The 19,972-nt window shown below is 45.3% G+C and overlaps 1 protein-coding gene across 2 annotated transcripts in view; it reads right to left on the bottom strand.

Moving 5' to 3' along the window:
* NUP188 (nucleoporin 188) overlaps positions 1-19,972 on the bottom strand; it is a 64,315-nt gene that overhangs the window by 29,231 nt on the left and 15,112 nt on the right. Inside the window, exons 7-12 of one of the 2 annotated variants that reach the window (XM_008005999.3) lie at positions 18,525-18,617; positions 18,288-18,407; positions 9,403-9,614; positions 8,610-8,724; positions 6,535-6,735; positions 4,240-4,329 (exon numbers count right to left, since the gene is read on the bottom strand). In XM_008005999.3, coding sequence (XP_008004190.3) covers positions 4,240-4,329; positions 6,535-6,735; positions 8,610-8,724; positions 9,403-9,614; positions 18,288-18,407; positions 18,525-18,617 — 831 coding nt within the window. The remainder of the gene's footprint in view (positions 1-4,239; positions 4,330-6,534; positions 6,736-8,609; positions 8,725-9,402; positions 9,615-18,287; positions 18,408-18,524; positions 18,618-19,972) is intronic. The other variant, XM_008006001.3, reaches the window with a different exon arrangement.

Raw genomic sequence — 19,972 nt, 5'->3', positions numbered from 1 at the left:
TCTATCCTTAGCACTTAGCACAGAGCTTAGCAAACACAGGGAATCTAATAAATGCTCACTGAATGATTTCTTTAAAATCCAAGTACCAGGACTCCTGCAACTCTAATATGTTTTTGTTGTTGTTGTCGATATGGGGGGTCTCACTCTGTCTCCCAGGTTGGAGTACAGTGACGCCATCTCAGCACACTGCAACCTGTGTCTCCCAGGAAAGCAATCCTAACCTAGCCTCCTGAGTAGCTGGGACTACAGAAGCACGCTACCATGCTCAGCTAACTTTTTGTATTTTCGGTAGAGACAGGGCTTCATCATGTTGCCCAGGCTGGTCCTGAACTCCTGAGCTCAGGTCATCCGCCCGCCTTGGCCTCCCAAAGTGCTGGGATTACAGGTGTGGGCCACAGTGCCTGGCCCTAATATGTTAATATCAATCCTCCAGGTGTAAGGTCAGGTCAAAAATAACCAGAAATCTCCCAGAGTACACAGACTTTGTTCTACGCCCATGACCTTTAGAAACTGTCTTTTTTTTTTGAGACAAAGTTCGCTCTGGTCGCCCAGGCTGGAGTGCAATGTCACAGTCTTGGCTCACTGCAACCTCCGCCTCCGGGGTTCAAGAAATTCTCCTGCCTCAGCCTCCCAAGTAGCTGGGATTACAGGTGCCTGCCACCACGTCTAGCTAATTTTTGTATTTTTAGTAAAGACAGGGCTTCACCATGTTGGCCAGGCTAATCTCAAACTCCTGACTTCAGGTGATCTGCCCTCTTTGGTCTCCCAAAGTGCTGGGATTACAGGAATAAGCCACCATACCCAGCCTCTAGAAATTGAGTCTTTCAATTCAACACAAACTCATTTCTCTCTAATGACAAAAAAATTTTAATTTTCACCAAGTTAGTCAATTTACAGAACAAGTTACTAGTCACTGAAAATGAACACAGTGATTTAGTCTTCAGGGTACCCATCAAATATCATTTCCCACTAAAAATAACCAAGGCTCCTTGGAATAAACAGATTCCAGGTCTGACGTAAGAATCTTACAAGATAATCCTGTAGCATCTTGTACCAGAAAGCAACAGAGAAAAGAGGCAAGGCACAGTGGCTCACACCTATAATCCTAGCACTTTGACAGGCCGAGGCATGCGGATCACTTGAGGTCAGGAGTTTGAGATCAGCCTGGCCAACAAGGTAAAACGCAGTCTCTACTAAAAGGACAAAAACTAGCCAGACATGGTGGCTCGCACCTGTAATCCCAGCTACTCAAGGGGATGACATAGGAAAATCACTTGAACCCAAGAGACAGAGGTTGCAGTGAGCTGATATCATGCCACTGTACTCCAGCCTGGGCAACAGAGTGAGACTCCGTTTCAAAAAAATAAACATACGCCTGGTGCAGTGGCTCATGCCTGTAATCCTAGCACTTTGGGAGGATGAGGCAGGCGGATCACTTGAGGTCAGGAGTTTGAGGCCAGCCTGACCAACATGGCAAAACCCCATCTCTATTAAAAATATTAAAATTAGCCAGACGTGGTGGCATGCACCTGTAAACCCAGCTACTCAGGAGACTGAGGCAAGAGAACTGCTTGAACCCGGGAGGCGGAGGTTGAAATGAATGGAGATCACGCCACTTACTCTCCAGCCTGGGTGACAGAGCGAGACTCCGTATTAAAGAAAAATAAATAGGCCGGGCACGGTGGCTCAAGCCTGTAATCCCAGCACTTTAGGAGGCCGAGATGGGCGGATCATGAGGTCAGGAGATCGAGACCATCCTGGCTAACATGGTGAAACCCCGTCTCTACTAAAAAAAAAATACAAAAAACTAGCTGGGCGACATGGCAGGCGCCTGTAGTCCCAGCTACTTGGGAGGCTGAGGCAGGAGAATGGCGTGAACCCGGGAGGCGGAGCTTGCAGTGAGCCGAGATCCGGCCACTGCACTCCAGTCTGGGTAGCAGAGCAAGACTCCGTCTCAAAAAAAAAAAGAAAAATAAATAAGGCCAGGTGCAGTGGCTCATGCCTGTAATTCTAGCACTTCGGGAGGCCGAGGAAGATGGATCACGAGGTCAGGAGATGGAGACCATCCTGGTTAACACGGTGAAACCCCGTCTCTACTAAAAATATAAAAAATTTAGCTGGGCATGGTGGCGGGCACTGTAGACCCAGCTACTCGGGAGGCTGAGGCAGGAGAATGGCATGAACTCAGGAGGTGGAGCTTGCAGCAAGCCGAGATCGCGCCACTGCACTCCAGCCTGGGCAACAGAGCGAGACTCTGTCTCAAAAAAAAAAAAAAAAAAGAAAGAAAAAGAAATTAATTAAATTTTAAAAGGAAGCAACAGAGGAAAAAAAAAAAAAGCAACAGAGCTATCAAAATATATAAGGGTAGTGTCAAACAGATTTAGAAAGCTGTTACAGGCCAAAGATGGCACAATCTGAGCATAAGAAAAATAACTTCAGCCGGGCATGGTGGCTCACACCTGTAATCCCAGCACTTCTGGGAGGCAGAGGCGGGCAGATCACCTGAGGTCAGGAGTTTGGGACCAGCCTGGCCAACATGGCAAAACTCCGTCTCTAGAAGAAAAACACAAAAACTAGCTGAGCATGGTGGCACACGCCTGTAGTCCCAGCCACTCAGGAGGCTACGGTGAAAGGATCATCTAAGCCCAGGAGGTGTAGGCTGAAGTGGGACGAGATCGCACCACTGTACTCTGCACTCCAGCCTGTCTCCAAAAAACAAAAAGAGACAATATTTTCTGGGGGCCTTTTGTGTGATAATGGTTGTAATGTTAAGTTCTGTTGAAATGTTTGTAGATCAAGTTAAATAGCATCTGACAATTGCTTTGAAATAATCAAGGAGGGAAGGGGCAGAAAAAAGATTATCCATAAGATGACAACAGATAGAAGCTGGTGATGGGCTCATGGAGTTCATTATGTAATTTTGTCTTCTCTGGTGTAAGTTTGAAATGTTTCATCTTAAAAAACGTTTTAGGCTACGTGCCATAGCTCACACCTGTAATCCCAGCACTGTGGGAGGCTGACGGGATGGACTGCTTAAGCCCAGGAGTTCAAGACCAGCCTGGGCAACAGAGTAAGACTGTCACAAAAAAAAAAAAAAAAAAAAAAAAAAAAAAATCCCGCTGCAGAAGACTTACTAGCACTAACAAATGTCTGGGACAGATATACTACAGAGTAAAAAAATGAGGTTACAAAATGGTATATACTTGGGAAGCCGAGGTGAGAAGACCACTTGAGTCCTAGAGTTCGAGACCAGCCTGGGCAACATACTGAGACCCTGTCTCTTAAAAAATAAACAGGGCCGGGCGCGGTGGCTCACACCTGTAATCCCAGCACTCTAGGAGGCCGAGGAGGGTGGATCATGAGGTCAGGAGTTTGAGACCAGCCTGGCCAAGATGGTGAAACCCCGTCTCTACCAAAAATACAAAAATTAGCTGGGCGCAGTGACAGGCACCTCTAATCCCAGCTACTTCGGAGGGTGAGGCAGAAGAATCGCTTGAACCCAGGAGGCAGAGGTTGCAGTGAGTCGAGATCACGTCACTGCACTCTAGCCTGGGCGACACAGCAAGACTCCGCCCCTCCAAAAAAAAATAAATGAATAAATAAATAAAATAAACAGAAATATTAAAAACAGTATATCCATGGCTGTTGCATTTCTAGAGAAGAATTACTCTATTTTCATCTATATACATATTTGGAAAATGGAAGGGAATATATCAAAATGTTAATAAGTTATCTATGTGATAGGACCATACTTTTTTGTTTTTATCAGCATTTTCTGTTTTTTCTACAATTAACATTTATCACCTATATAACAGTAAATGAAAACAAGGCCGGGCACAGTGGCTCACACCTGTTATCCCAACACTTTGGGAGACCGGGGTAGGCAGATTGCCTGAGGTCATGAGTTTAAGACCAGCCTGGTCAACATGGCAAAACCCCATCTCTACAAAAAATACAGAAATTAACTGCGCAAGGTGGCAGACGCCTATCATTCCAGCTACTTAGAAGACTGAGACAGGAGACTCGCTTGAACCCAGGAGGCAGATGTTGCAGTGAGCTGAAGTCGCGCCACCACACTCCAGCCTGGGTGACAGAGCAGGACTCCATCTCAAAAAAAAAAAACACCAGTAAACAAATTAACACATGAGGTAAACGGTATCAGATCCAATGGGGGTATATTTTTGGGACTTGGTTGCAAAGCTGGGCAGTAGAGACAGCTTCATGAAAGCCAGACACTACCTGCTGATTGCCCAGTGTGTGCAGCTCCAGCGAGGTCAGAACAAAAGAGAGCAGTCCATAGACACACATGCATGCAGTGCTGGTGGTGCACTGGAATGAGAAGGGAGTCAGTGAATCATTCTGAGTAACACAACTCTTCCCCAGGTTCAACATAATCCTATTGCATTCACATATTCTTTGTAAACAAACGGAAAGGAAATCTGAAGCTTCATAATTTTCCTAATTTAGTTACAAGCTCAGGAAGACAAAGGGAGAAAAGAGGAAGCAGGAACCACAAATATTACAACAAAATCAAGAATAAAATCAAAAGGGAATTAATGCCAAAATCATCAAAGTTTGAGCGGGGAAGAAAACCATATCCAGCCTACAGAAAACAGTCTGCATGTGGTAATGGGAATTGATATAGCACCTGAACGGCCACCAAGATAAGCCAACCAGTGACAAGTAGGGCCTGCTGGCTGAGCTTTCTTTCTTTTAAATAAGCTTTGTTTTGTAGAGCAGTTTTAGGTTCACAGCAAAACTGAGCAGAAAAGTACAAAGATTTCCCATATATTCTTTGCCTCCACACGTAAATAGCATCCCACCAAAACAGTACAATTGTTACAACTGAAGAACTTAAATTGGCATTATTATTATCACACAAAGTCCACAGTGTACACTAAGGGTCACTCTTGTGTTGTACACTGTATGGATTTTTGGGCAAGTATGACATGTATCCACCGTTGTAGTATCACATGGAATAGCTTCACTGCCCTAAAAATCCTCTGTGTTCTACCTAATTCAGCCCTCCTGCTCCACTAGACCGTTGGCAACTCACTATTCTCTTTAATGTCTCCATGGTTTTGCCTTCTCCAGAATGTCACATAGTTGGAATCATATACTATGAAGCCTTTTTAGATTGGCTTCATTTACTAATATGCATTTAATGTTTTCTCCATGTCTTTTCATGGTTTGATGGCTCATTTCTTTTTGGCAGTATATAAATATTCCATCATCTAGATGTACAACAGTTTAGTTATACTTACTGAAGGACCTTTTAGTTGCTTCCAAGTTCTGGTAATTATGAATAAAGCTGCTATAAATGTCTGTGTGTATGTTTTTGTGTGGATATCTTTTCAACTCCTTTGGGCAAATGCATACCAACCAAGGAGTAAAATAATTGCTGATCTGGCAGCGCACGGTGGCTCACACCTGTAATCCCAGAACTTTGGGAGGCCGAGGCAGACAGATCACTTGAGATCAGGAGTTCGATACCAGCAGTTCGATACCAGCCTGGCCAACATGGTGAAACCCCGTCCCTACTAAAAATACAAAAATTAGCTGGGCATGGTGGCAGGTGCCTGTAATCCCAGCTACCTGGGAGGCTGAGGCACGAGAATCACTTGAACCCAGGAGGCAGAGGTTGCAGTGAGCTGAGGTCATTCCACTGCACTCCATCCTGGGCAATAGAGCAAGACTCAGTCTCAAAAAAAAAAGAAAAAGAAAAAGAAAAAGAAAAAAAAATAATAATTGCTGAACCTGAGGTTTCATTTTACCACGTCAAAACAAGCTCATTAGCTGGCATGGTGGCTCACGCCTGTAATCCCAGCACTTTGGGAGGCTGAGGCAGGTAGATCACAAGGTCAGGAGTTCAAGACCAGCTTGCCCAAAATGGTGAAACCCCATCTCTACTAAAAATACAAAAAAGTAGCCAGGCGTTGTGGCAGGCACCCATAGTCCCAGCTACTTGGGAGGTTGAGGCAGGAGAATCGCTTGAACTTGGAAGGCGGAGGTTGCAGTGAGCCAGGATTGAGCCAGTGCACTCCAGCCTGGGTGACAGAGCGAGACTGTCTCAAAAATAAACAAACAAACAAGCTCTCTAAACTATGTCACTCAAACCCCAACATAAGACTCAAGAGAATTTCTAATTCATCTTGTTACAGTTGATTAAGCCCCCTGAAAGTGACTTCTCCAGTCAATATGGCCAAAGCTGTCTTCTTAAGATATAATTTACTGGCAAAGAGTTCAAACTGTATCTACCATTTACTATTTTTGTTGCTTTGGGCAAATTACATCTCTCTGAGTCTCAATTTCCTAACGTGTAAAACAGAATGATAATCTTTAACACAAAGAAGTACTATAAGGATTCAATAAGATAATGTTCATAAACATTTCAAACAATGTCTGATGATGTCTAAATGCTCTCGAAAGGTTACAACATGATCCCATTCTCCACACCACCATTATAACTATTACATTATTAAAATGCTTCTGCCAGCTCACTCCCATGCTCACCACCCAGAGCCTTAAACTCACATCATTTCCCCCACTGGCAAGTGACTGGAGCAATCGGGTCAAGTACTGAAACACATTCAGCTGGATGGCTGTGCCACCTATCTTCCGGACCACACTACTTGTCTCTTCTGGGTTCAGAGTGTGACGGAGGAGAGCCCAGGCCAAAAGAACTGGGGCATGATGTGGAATGTCCCCAAAGGTCAACATTAAACGGTCCATATCCTAGTGAGAGAAGAAAACACATCTACATCTCCGAACAGAAAGCGTCAATATCCCTCGACCAGATTCTTCATCATGCTCAATAAGCAAGTCATAAAGAGTGGCCTCACTCTCTCATTCTGATATTTCACTTTTCTCAAACCCCCAGCCACCTCACTAATAAACTCCTCAATTACAATTACTCTTCCTTTTACCCACAAAATTTGTCTACTAATTTTATGTAGTCTTTTTTTTTTTTTTTTGAGACGGAGTCTCGCTCTGTCACCCAGGCTGGAGTGCAGTGGCCAGATCTCAGCTAACTGCAAGCTCCGCCTCCTGGGTTCACGCCATTCTCCTGCCTCAGCCTCCAGAGTAGCTGGGACTACAGGCGCCCGCCACCTCGCCCGGCTAGTTTTTTTTTTTGTATTTTTTTTTTTTTTTTTTTTTTTTTTTGAGACGGAGTCTCGCTCTGCCGCCCAGGCTGGAGTGCAGTGGCCGGATCTCAGCTCACTGCAAGCTCCGCCTCCCGGGTTCACGCCATTCTCCTGCCTCAGCCTCCCAAGTAGCTGGGACTACAGGCGCCCGCCACCTCGCCCGGCTAGTTTTTTGTATTTTTTAGTAGAGACGGGGTTTCACCGGGTTAGCCAGGATGGTCTCGATCTCCTGACCTCGTGATCCGCCCGTCTCGGCCTCCCAAAGTGCTGGGATTACAGGCTTGAGCCACCGCGCCCGGCCTTTTTTTTGTATTTTTTAGTAGAGACGGGGTTTCACCGTGTTAGCCAGGATGGTCTCAATCTCCTGACCTCGTGATCAGCCCGTCTCGGCCTCCCAAAGTGCTGGGATTACAGGCTTGAGCCACTGCGCCTGGCTTAGGTAGTCTTAAGATTATGAAATGCATGTTAAAATAGACACTCTTTCGAAATTTTACCCTGATCCTTCTCAAACTTTCTACAATCTGTCTTCATTTTCTATCTTCCTAATCATCTCATCTCAATGTTTTTCCCCTTTCCTCTTCTTTCACAGGCTCCCCAAATGCAGTCAATCCCCAGGGTTTTCTCCTTGTATCTCTTTTGTCCTTGTTCCATCTCCATGAATGAATCACTCTCACAGATTCCATTATCACCTTAGTATAGATGACTGACGAACCTGAGATTTCCTCCAGGTCTAATCAACTGTTTAACACTGTTGAGGCCAGGTACAGTGGCTCACGCCTGTAATTCCAGCACTTTGGGAGGCTGAGGTAGGTGGATCACTTGAGGTCAGGGGTTCACGACTAGCCTGGCCAACATAGTGAAACCCCATCTCTACTAAAAATATAAAAAGTAACCGGGCGTGGTGGCGTGTGCCTGTAATCCCAGCTATTCCAGAGGCTGAGGCACGAGAATCGCTTGAACCTGGGAGGTGGAGGTTGCAGTGAGCTGAGATGGCACCACTGCACTCCAGCCTGGGTGATAGAGCAAAACTCTGTCTCAAAAAAACAAAACAGACTGGGCATGGTGGCTCAAGCCTGTAGTCCCAGCACTTTGGGAGGCTGAGGCAGGAGGATCACGAGGTCAGGAGATCGAGACCATCTAGGCCAACATGGTGAAACCCAGTCTCTACTAAAAATACAAAAATTAGCTGTGATCCCAGCTATTTGGGAGGCTGAGGCTGGAGAATCGCTTGAACCGGGGAGGTGGAAATGGTAGTGAGCCAAGATCACGCCACTGCATTCCAGCATGGTGACAGAGCAAGACTTCGTCTCAAAAAAAAAAAACAAAACAAAAACATTGTAGAACCTCCACATCACTGAACAATGTAGAGTTCCACAACACTGAAAATTTTATGCAGCAGTTCAGTAGTTGAAAGCTACTACTAACATAAACCCTCTGAAAAAAAAGAGCCTATTCCAAGTTCACCTGACAAATAAGCCCATCCTGCGCAAACTGGTGCAGTTCTCTTCTGTCATCCAAAGCACACTTATGTAAGGACTCAATATCCATGCCCTCCACCAGGATGAGGGCACTGAAGTAGCTAGAAAGAAAAACAGTATCACCATGTTATATATCCTGTTCTGAAACTCACTAGAGACAAAGGTGAGATATAAGACACAGCAATATCAAAAAAACCTATTGGGCCAGGCATGGTGGCTCATGCCTATGATCCTAACACTTTGAGAGGCAGAGGTGGGAGGATCACTTGAGGCCAGGAGTTCAAGACTATCTTGGACAACAAAGTGAGACCCCATCTATACCACACAGACACACAAAATTAACTGGTATGTATCTTTGCTCACAAAGTGACCAGGCCTCCGATTGTGGATATATCCATGGTCATAAATATAGAAAAAACAAGAAATTTAAAGTCCATAGACTATCACCTGAAAGAGAACAGTGAGCATATATGCCTTATTTATCACTATCTTGTTAGCATTTGCATAGGGCTTGGCCTACAATGGTTGTTCAACGAATTTTTGTTGAATGGATGAAACCCTTAAATGAAGACAGTAAGTAAAAGAGATTACAATACTCATTTTGAGAGTCCTCTCTCAATCCCAGTCTTTACTCCCTGCGTGAAAGGGAACATGGTAGTAGACTTATCCACCCCACCCATTAAGTGAAAAGTACACCTACCCCCAGCCTGCTTTCATATCACTATAGTATCAATGCTCTAAACACTATAAGTTCCATGATGTTCAATTCACTGACTTACCCAATCCGATCTACAAAAGGATCCATAGTCTCATCCACCAGGTGCCTATTGGTCTGCCTACTACCAAATCCTTGCTCTTTAAACATCTTGGTTAATACAAGTAGGTCACTGGGTGCCATCTCAAAGTATGCATAATAAAGGAAAATAATTTCTAGCAGCATGGACTGTTCCCGAAGACACTGAACAAACCAGCGAGACACTTGGCGCTCTGTCTGTACGATCGATGAAGAAAAAATGGGAAAGAAATAACGTGAGATTAAAAACAGTACTTAAAAAAACATTTTTTAAAGAAAGGGTCTCAATCTGTCACCCAGGATAGAGTGCAGAGGCAGATTACGGCTGCTCAAACTCCTACACTCAACTGATCCTCCTACCTCAGCCTCCTAAATAGCTGAGACTACAGGCCCAAGCCACTGCACCCGGCCTGTATTTAATTTTTTTTTTAAGAGACAGATTTTTGGCTTTTTTTTTTAAGAGACAGGGTCTGACTCTATCACCAAGGCTGGAGTGCAGCAGTACAATTATAGCTCATGGCAGCCACCCCCTCACCTGAGCCTCCCGAGTAGTTAGGACTAAAAGTGAGCACAAACACACCTGGCTCATTTTTTCTTTTTTTAAATCTTTGGGAGAGAAAAGGTCTTGCTAAGTTGCACAGGCTGGTTTTGAACTCCTGGCCTCAACAGATCCTCCTGGGAAGCCAAAGCACTGGGAATTATAGGTGTAAGACACTGTGCTCAGCCAACCAACATATCTTTTCTTTTGAGAGAGGGTCTCGCTCTGTCACCCAGAGTGCACTGCTATGATCACAGCTCACTGTAGCTTTGACCCACTGGGCTCAAGCGATCCTCCTGCCTCAGCCATCCAAGTAGCTGGAACTACAGGTTAGCACCATGTCTGGCTTTTTTTTTTTTTTTGAGACGGAGTCTCACCCTGTCACCTAGGCTGGAGTGCAATGGCGCAATCTCGGCTTACTGCAAACTCCACCTCCCAGGTTCAAGCAATTCTCCTGCCTCAGTCTCCCAAGTAGCTGGGATTACAGGCACACGCCTCCACGCCCACCTAATTTTTGTATTTTTAGTAGAGACGGGGTTTCACCATGTTGGCCAGGCTGGTCTCGAATTCCTGACCTCGTGATCTACCCGCCTCAGCCTCCCAAAGTGCTGGGATTACAGGTGCGAGCCACAGTGCCCGGCCATGGCTAATTCTTTTAATTTTTCTTTTTTTTTTGAGATGAAGTCTCACTCTTGTCCCCCACGCTGGAGTGCAACGGCACGATCTTGGCTCACTGCAACCTCTGCTTCCCAAGTTCAAGCGATTCTCCTGCCTCAGCCTCCCGAGTAGCTGGGATTACAGGCGCCTGCCACCACGCCTGGCTAATTTTTTTCTTTTTAGTAGAGACAGGGTTTCACCATATTGGCCAGACTGGTTTTGAACTCCTGACCTCAGGTGATCCGCCCACCTTGGCCTTCCAAAGTGCTGGGATTACAGGCGTGAGCCACTGCGCCTGGCCAATTTTTAACATTTTTTGTAGAAGCAAGGTCTTGCTATGTTGCCAGGGCTGGTCTTGAATTCCTGGGCTCAACCAATCCTCCCACCTTCACCTCCCAAAGTGGTGGGATTACAGGCCTGAGCCACCAAACACTCAGCCGCAACAATGTATCTTTTATTATCTCCTATAAAGATATTGTAAAAATTTTCTGGACTAGCAGGGTGGCTCACATCTATAAGCCTAATGGCTCACATCTATAAGCCTAACACTTGAATACTTTGGGAGGCCAAAGTGGGAGGACTGTTTGAGTCCAGGGGTTCAAGACTAGTCTGGGAAACACAGCGAGACTCCATCCCTACAAGAAGTTCTTAAAAATTAGTCAGGCATAGAGGTGCATGCCTGTAATACTAGCTACACTGGAGCCTAAGGCAGGAGAGTCGCTTGAGCTAGGGAGGTTGATGCTGCAGTAGGCTACGACCATGGCCCTGTACCCCAGCCTGGGTGACACAGTCAGACTCTGTCACACACACACACAAAAAGTCCCTATTTTTATCCTTTTATGTGTATAATAATTCATTATGTGGATATACTATAGATTATTCAACCAACACCCTCAATATTTTTAATACTACATAGTATTCCACTGCACATAAATGCCATCATTGATTTAACCTGCTCACTTGGATGAGCATCTAGGTTATTAACAATCCCTTGCTAATAAAGTCATACTATTCAACTGACAAAACTAGACATTCTTTCCAGGTGTACAGGTACAATCACCAAGAAAGATCATAGGGTAGGCCATAAAACATGAGACAGTAAATTTTAGAAGACTAAAATGACAAAGAATGTGTTCTCAGATAAAAGAACCAAATAAAAACATTGGGAACAGTAAGATGTTTCATCTGGTATAGTACTTCACACCTGTAATCCCAGCACTTTGGGAGGCCAAGGTGGTCAGATCCCTTCAGCCCGGGAGTTCAAGGCCAGCCTGGGCAACAGAGCAAAACCTGGAGCATGCTTGTAGTCCTAGCTAGTTGGGAGGCTGAGGTAGTAGGATTACCTGAGCCCAGGAGGTCAAGGCTGCAGTGAGCTGTGATTGTGCTACTATACTCCAGCCTGGGCAACAGAGGAAGAACCCATCTTAAAAAAAAAAAAAGGCCGGGCGCGGTGGCTCAAGCCTGTAATCCCAGCACTTTGGGAGGCCGAGACGGGCGGATCACGAGGTCAGGAGATCGAGACCATCCTGGCTAACACGGTGAAACCCCGTCTCTACTAAAAATACAAAAAACTAGCCGGGCGAGGTGGCGGGCGCCTGTAGTCCCAGCTACTCCGGAGGCTGAGGCAGGAGAATGGCGTGAACCCGGGAGGCGGAGCTTGCAGTGAGCTGAGATCCGGCCACTGCAGTCCAGCCCGGGCTACAGAGCAAGACTCCGTCTCAAAAAAAAAAAAAAAAAGATATTTACGAAAAACATCCAATATTTGCACATTAAATCCAGAGAGTCTCACTCTGGGTGACAGAGTGAGACTTCCAACACACACACACACACACACACACACACACACACTCTCCCATTAAAAAAAGAGAGGAGGTGGCCGGGCGCGGTGGCTCAAGCCTGTAATCCCAGCACTTTGGGAAGCCGAGACGGGCGGATCACAAGGTCAGGAGATCGAGACCATCCTGGCTAACACGGTGAAACCCCGTCTCTACTAAAAACTACAAAAAACTAGCCGGGCGAGGTGGCGGGCGCCTGTAGTCCCAGCTACTCGGGAGGCTGAGGCAGGAGAATGGCGTAAACCCGGGAGGTGCAGCTTGCAGTGAGCTGAGATCCAGCCACTGCACTCCAGCCTGGGCGAGACTCCGTCTCAAAAAAAAAAAACAAAAAAACAAAAAAGAGAGGAGGCCAGGCGGTGGTTCACGCCTGTAATCCCATCACTTTGGGAAGCCAAGGCAGGCGGATTACGAGATCAGGCGATCGAGACCATCCTGACTAACTTGGTGAAACCCTGTCTCTACTAAAAATACAAAAAATTAGCCAGGCTTGGTGGCGGTGCCTCTAGTCCCAGCTACTCGAGAGGCTGAGGCAGGAGAATGGCGTGAACCCGGGAGGCGGAGATTGCAGTGAGCCGAGATCTCATCCCTGCATTCCAGCCTGGGTGACAGACAGAGCAAGACTCCGTCTCAAAAAAATAAAAATAAAATTAAAATAAAAAAGAGAGGAAAAAATATATATATAAAATAAAGAACAAGGCTGGGTATACACACACACACACACACACACACAGAGGCAGAAATCTATTTTAAAAAAAGAGAGAGAGGCCAGGCATGCTGGCTCATGCCTGTAATCCCAGCACTTTGGGACACCGAGGCAGGCAGATCATGAGGTCAGGAGTTCGAGAGCAGCCTGGCCAATATGGTGAGACCCCGTCTCTACTAAAAATACAAAAAATAGCTGAGCGTGGTGGTGGGCGCCTGTAATCCCAGCTACTTGGGAAGCTGAGGCAGGAGAATAGTTTAAACCCGGGAGGCGGAGGTTGCAGTGAGCCAAGATCACACCATTACACTCCAGCTTGGGCAACAAGAGTGAAAATTATATATATATATATACACACATATACACACACACACACACACACACACAGAACAGAAATCAATTAAATATAAAACATCATAATAAAGAAAACTGGCCGGACGCGGTGGCTCACGCCTATAATCCCAGCACTTTGGGAGACTGAGCGAGGCAGATCACCTGAGCTCAGGAGTTCAAGACCACTCTGGGCAACATGGTGAAACCCTGTATCTACTAAAATATAAAAAAAAGCTGAGCTTAATAGTGCGCACCTGTACTCCCATCTACTCGGGATGCTGAGGCAACACAAGTATCACCTGAGTCCTGAAGGTGGCGGTTGCAGCGAGCCAAGATTACGCCACTGCAATCCAGTTTGGGCTACAGAGTGAGACTGTCTCAAAAAAAAATTTTTTTTAAATAAAGAAAATTGAAGACAAAACTATCATTATCAGAAATGAGTAAGAGCACAGCACTAGACTCCAAAGAGAGTAAAAGGATAAGAAAATAATATGAACAGCCTTAGGTAAATACATCTCACTAGTGAAATGAAATGAACAAATTCCTTAAAAGACACAAATTACCAAAATTGTCCCAAATAGAAATAGGAAACTTGAATAGGTCCATATCAATCAAGGAAAACAATTCAGTATTTAAAACTTTGTTAGAAACTTGATGAAAATTTTAAAAAAGAGATCAAAAAAATTTTAATCAATAAAATAATTAAAAACTTTTCCACAAAGAAAACTCCAGGCCCAGATGGCTTCACTGGTAAATTCTATCAAACATTTAAGGATAAGCTCCAAAAGTCAGCAGCTATAATAGACAAAACTGAAAAAAAAATTTATCAAAACTTAAAATTTTGGCTGGGTGAGGAGGCTCATGCCTGTAATCCTAGCACTCTGGGAGGCCAAGGCAGGTGGATCACCTGAGGTCAGGAGTGAGACTAGCCTGACCAATGTGGCGAAGCTCCATCTCTACTAAAAATAACAAAAATAAGACAGGCGTGGTGGCACATGCCTGTAATCCCAGCTACTCAGGAGGCTAGAGGCAAGGGAATCCCTTGAACCCGGGAGGCAGAGATTACACTTAGCCAAGATCTTGCCACTGCACTCCAGCCTGGGTGACAGAGTGAGACTGTCTCAAAAACAAAACAAAACAAACAAACAACAAAAACACTAAAATTAAAATGTTGGCTCACACCTGTAATCCCAGCACTTTGGGAGGCCGAGGCGGGCAGATCACAAGGTCAGGAGAGTGAGACCATCCTGGCTAACACGGTGAAACTGTCTCTACTAAAAATACAAAAAACTAGCTGGGCATGGTGGCATGCCTGTAATCCCAGCTACTCAGGAGGCTGAGGCAGGACAATCGCTTGAAAGCAGAGGTTGCAGTGAGCCGAGATCATGCCACTGCACTCCAGCCTGGGCAACAGAGCGAGACTCCGTCTCAAAAAAAAAAAAAAAAAAAAAGCATATGGTGTGTCAGCCGGGCGCAAAGGCTTACCCCCATAATCCCAGCACTTTGGTGGGTTGAGGCAGGCAGATCACCTGAGGTCAGGAGTTCGAGACCAGCCTGACCAACATGGAGAAACCCAATCTCTACTCAAAATACAAAATTAGCTGGGCATGGTGGTGCATGCCTTTAATCCCAGCTACTCGGGAGGCTGAAGCAGGAGATGTGCTTGAACGCGGGAGGCAGAGACTGTGGTAAGCCAAGATCATGCCACTGCACTCCAGCCTGGGCAACAAGAGTAAAACATCGTCTCAAAAAAAAAAAGAGTATGATGTGTCCTAGCCAGGTGTGGTGGCTCACGCCTGTAATCTCAGCACTTTGGGAGGCCGAGGTGGGTGGATCACCTGAGGTTGGGAGTTCGAGACCAGTCTGACCAACATGGAGAAACCCCATCTCTACTAAAAATACAAAATTAGCCTGGTGTGGTGGCGCATGCCTGTAATCCCAGCTACTTGGGAGGCTGAGGCAGGAGAATCACTTGAACCTGGGAAGCAGAGGTTGTGGTGAGCCAAGATTGCACCATTGCACTCCAGCCTGGGCTACAAGAGTGAAACTCCGTCCCAAAAAAAAAAAAAAAAAAAAAAAAAAAATATATATATATATATATATATATGGTGTGTCTTTCCCTTTGGTTATGTCTTTTTTTTTTTTGACACAGAGATTGCTCTGTTGCACAGGCCAGAGTGCAATGGCGTCATCTTGGCTCACTGCAATCTCCACCACTCAGATTCAAGCAATTCTCCTGCCTCAGCCTCCTGAATAGCTGGGAGTACAGGTGCGTGCCACCACGCCCAGCTAACTTTTGTATTTTAATTTTATTTTTCTGAGACAGAGTCTTGCTCTGTTGCCTAGGCTGGAGTGCAGTGGCGCCAACTCGACTCACTGCAACCTCTGCCTCCTGGGTTCAGGCAATTCTCCTGCCTCAGCCTCCCGAGTAGCTGGGATTATAGGCACACATCACCATGCACAGCTAATTTTTTTTGTATTTTTACTAGAGACGGGGTTTCACCATATTGGCCAGGCTTGCATTTTTATTTTTTATGGTTTTTCCTCGTTTTGAGACGGAGTCTTGCTCTGTCACCCTGGCTGGAGTACAGCGGTGCAATCTTGGTTCACTGTAACCTCTGCCTCCTGGGCTCAAGTGATCCTCCCACTCCAGCCGCCCGAGTAGCTGAGACTACAGGTGGGTGCCACCACACTCGCCTAATTTTTGTATTTTTAGTAGAGATGGGGTTTCACCATGTTGGCCAGGCTGGTCTTGAACTCCTGACTCAAGTGATCCACCCACCTTGGCCTCCCAAAGTGCTGGGATTATAGGCCCGAGACACCGTGCCCGGCCAATTTTTGTATTTTTAGTAGAAACAGGGTTTTACCATGTTGACCAGGCTTGTCTCGAACTCCTGACCTAAAGTAATCTGCCTGCCTTGGCCTCCCACCGTGCTAGGATTACAGCCACTGTGCCCAGCCTCAGTTATGTCTTCTTTTACACCTTTTATAGCATTTTTAAAGTTCTCTTCATTTCGATTTTAAATTGTACTAAACTTATTCCTGGGAATTTTAGGCTTGTATTGCAATTTCATGCTTCTAACTGCAAACTTTCCAAGGACAGGAATGTTATATGTATGAACGGACCCTTTTCATCCATTAACTATTTTTTAAGTAGCTGTGTTTTTGATGTGTTTTAATAAGAATGTATTATTATTATTATTATTTTTTTTTTTTTTTGACGGAGTCTCGCTCTGTTGCCCGGGCTGGAGTGCAGTGGCCGGATCTCTGCTCACTGCAAGCTCCGCCTCGCGGGTTCACGCCATTCTCCTGCCTCAGCCTTCCGAGCAGCTGGGACTATAGGCGCCCACCACCTCACCCGGCTAGTTTTTTGTATTTTTTTAGTAAAGACGGGGTTTCACCGTGCTAGCCAGGATGGTCTCGATCTCCTGACCTCATGATCCGCCCGTCTCGGCCTCCCAAAGTGCTGGGATTACAGGCTTGAGCCACCGCGCCCGGCCGAATGTATTATTTTTAAAACAAACAAGGTCATGCTACAATCTACAGATGCAAACTGGTTTAGAAATTAGGATAAAATAATCAGACTGGTGTTACACACTGAGCAGAAAATAATAAGATGAAATATTAAGCTCAGAATTCTATTAACCACTAAATAAATTTTAGGTAAGAAATGAAAGTAATGGGATTGCAAAAAAGTCAAAGTCAGAATTAAGTACTATTAATTAACGTCATCAATATTTTGATTTATATGACATGTTCAAACTTTCCTCAAGAATGATAATCTAGGCCAGGCGCGATGGCTCAGCCTGTAATCCCAGCAAAATTTGGGAGGCCGAGGTGGGCGGATCATGAGGTCGGGAAATCGAGACCATCCTGGCTAACACAGTGAAACCCCATCTCTACTAAAAATCACAAAAAACTAGCCAGGCGAGGTGGCGGGCGCCTGTAGTCCCAGCTACTCGGGAGGCTGAGGCAGGAGAATGCTGTAAACCCGGGAGGCGGAGCTTACAGTGAGCTGAGATCCGGCCACTGCACTCCAGCCTGGGCAACAGAGTGAGACTCCGTCTCAAAAAACAAAAAAAAAGAATGATAATCTAGGTCAGGCACAGTAGCTCACGACTGTAATCCTCTTTTGGAGGCCAAGGCAGGCAGATCACCTGAAGTCGGGAGTTCAAGACCAGCCTGGCCCACATGGTGAAACCGTATCTCTTATCTCTACTAAAAATACAAAAAATTAGCTGGGCATGGTGGCAGGCGCCTGTAATCCCAGCTACTTGGGAGGCTGAGGCAGTAAAATCGCTTGAACACAGGAAACAAGAGGTTGCAGTGAGCTGAGACTGTGCCATTGCACTCCAGTTTGAGCAACAGAGGGAGACTCCATCTCACCAAAAAAAAAAAAAAGATAATCTGAATGTTTTAAATGAATGAATAAATAATTTAACTTGCAGTTCTATAAGCAAGGGTATACAATCCTCCTAAGAGTTCCAGGCCAGGTGTGGTGGCTCACGCTTGTAATCCCAGCACTTCGGGAGGCTGAGGTGGGCAGATCGCCTGAGGTCAGGAGTTCGAGACCAGCCTGGCCAAGGTGGTGAAAACCCGTCTCTACTAAAAATGCAAAAATTAGCTGGGTGTGGCAACAGGTGCCTGTAATCCCAGCTACTCGGGTGGCTGAGGTAGGAGAACTGCTTAAACTCAGGAGATGGAGGTTGCAGTGAGCCGAGATCACACCACTATATACCAGCCTGGGTGACAATGCGAGACTCCATCTTAAAAAACAAGAGTTACAGGAGAGCACAGTAACCACATACCATGAGATTTCCATGTGTCTCCCAAGTTGGTGCTTCAGTTTTATAAAGCTCTTCAAACTGCTGTCTATATTTTGAAACTAGTTCCTTCTCCAATTTATCAACACAGTCTGCATATTCAACCTTTAAAAAATCAAGAGAGTAAATTATACCTAGAATAAGGTAAATATTCAAATAATATTAATAAAATTATTAAGATGACACAGTGTAAAGAGAACCAAGAGGACTAAACAGGCTTACCCTATAGGGGTGTCTTTCATCTTGGAAGTAAGTGAGAAGGTGTAAGACACAACGAAGAATACAGGTTCTTTCTTCATAATAATAATCTGCAATCTGAGGAACCCAAAGATTCAAAATCAGTACTCACCTTTGCACACAGGAAACTCAAGTTTAAATTTATTGATAATTTCACTTAAAGATGTGGATGGAAAAGTTAAATTTATATAAATAAGAAATCACAGAAATGCAAACATACTGAATTAGGCCAAAATAAAGCAAAAGACTTTCATAAACCAGGATATACAGGATGAAAGGAATTATTGTTTAATAATATACACACGTTTCCAAAAATGTTTTCTAGCATGATTTCTCAGAGCATTCATGTAGCACACAATGCTATCAACTGGCAGGCCAAACACATAAAAACAAATACAAAAATTCCACTGATATAGGTCCTAATCGCTTGTAACTAATGTACTTAGTTCTCACTAAATATAAAATAGGAAACTTCTTCAGAAGTCACAAATTGCATTTTTTTTTTTTTTTTTTTTTTTGAGACAGAGTCTCGCTCTGTTGCCCAGGCTGGAGTGCAGTGGTGTGATCTCAGCTCACTGCAAGCTCTGCCTCCCAGGTTCACACCATTCTCCTGCCTCAGCCTCCCGAGTAGCTGGGACTACAGGCGCCCGCCACCTCGCCCGCTAGTTTTTTGTATTTTTTAGTAGAGACGGGGTTTCACTGTGTTAGCCAGGATGGTCTTGATCTCCTGACCTCGTGATCCGCCCGTCTCGGCCTCCCAAAGTGCTGGGATTACAGGCTTGAGCCACCGCACCTGGCCACAAATTGCATTTTAACACGAGATCCTAAGTGAGAAGGTTGCTGGAAAGGGACTGAAGAATAAAGAAATACAAATTAATCCTGCTGGACTTAGACCTAGAGGGAAAATATCCATGAACTTGTTCTCACTACCAGTAGCTACAGAATCTCCTTGGGAGAAACCTCTCTACTGGGTCCAGTGGATAAAAGCATCGTTTCGGCCGGGCAAAGTGCCTCACCCCTGTAATCCCAGCACTCTGGGAGACCGAGGTGGACGGATCACGAGGTCAGGAGATCAAGACCATGGTGAAACCCCGTCTCTACTAAAAAACTACAAAAAATCAGCCCGGCGCGGTGGCAGGCGCCTGTAGTCCCAGCTACTCGGGAGGCTGAGACAGGAGAATGGCGTGAACCCGGGAGGTGGAGCTTGCAGTGAGCCAAGATCACGCCACTGCACTCTAGCCTGGGCGACAGAGCAAGACTCCATCTCAAAAAACACAACAAACAAACAAACAAGCAAACAAAAGCATCGTGTCACAAATGAGTTAATACACTTCTTCATAAAAACCTCCATGGTTATCCAACAGAAGAGTCAAAAGCCAGCAATGCTCAGGAAAATGAGGTCAAGAAGCTGTCACTCAATTTTACATCAAAGA

This window comes from Chlorocebus sabaeus, chromosome 12 (assembly GCF_047675955.1).
Source record: "Chlorocebus sabaeus isolate Y175 chromosome 12, mChlSab1.0.hap1, whole genome shotgun sequence".
NCBI classification, from domain to species: domain Eukaryota; kingdom Metazoa; phylum Chordata; class Mammalia; order Primates; family Cercopithecidae; genus Chlorocebus; species Chlorocebus sabaeus.
Note: the sequence above shows the minus strand (reverse complement) of the source record. Positions and strands in the feature narration are given on the sequence as shown.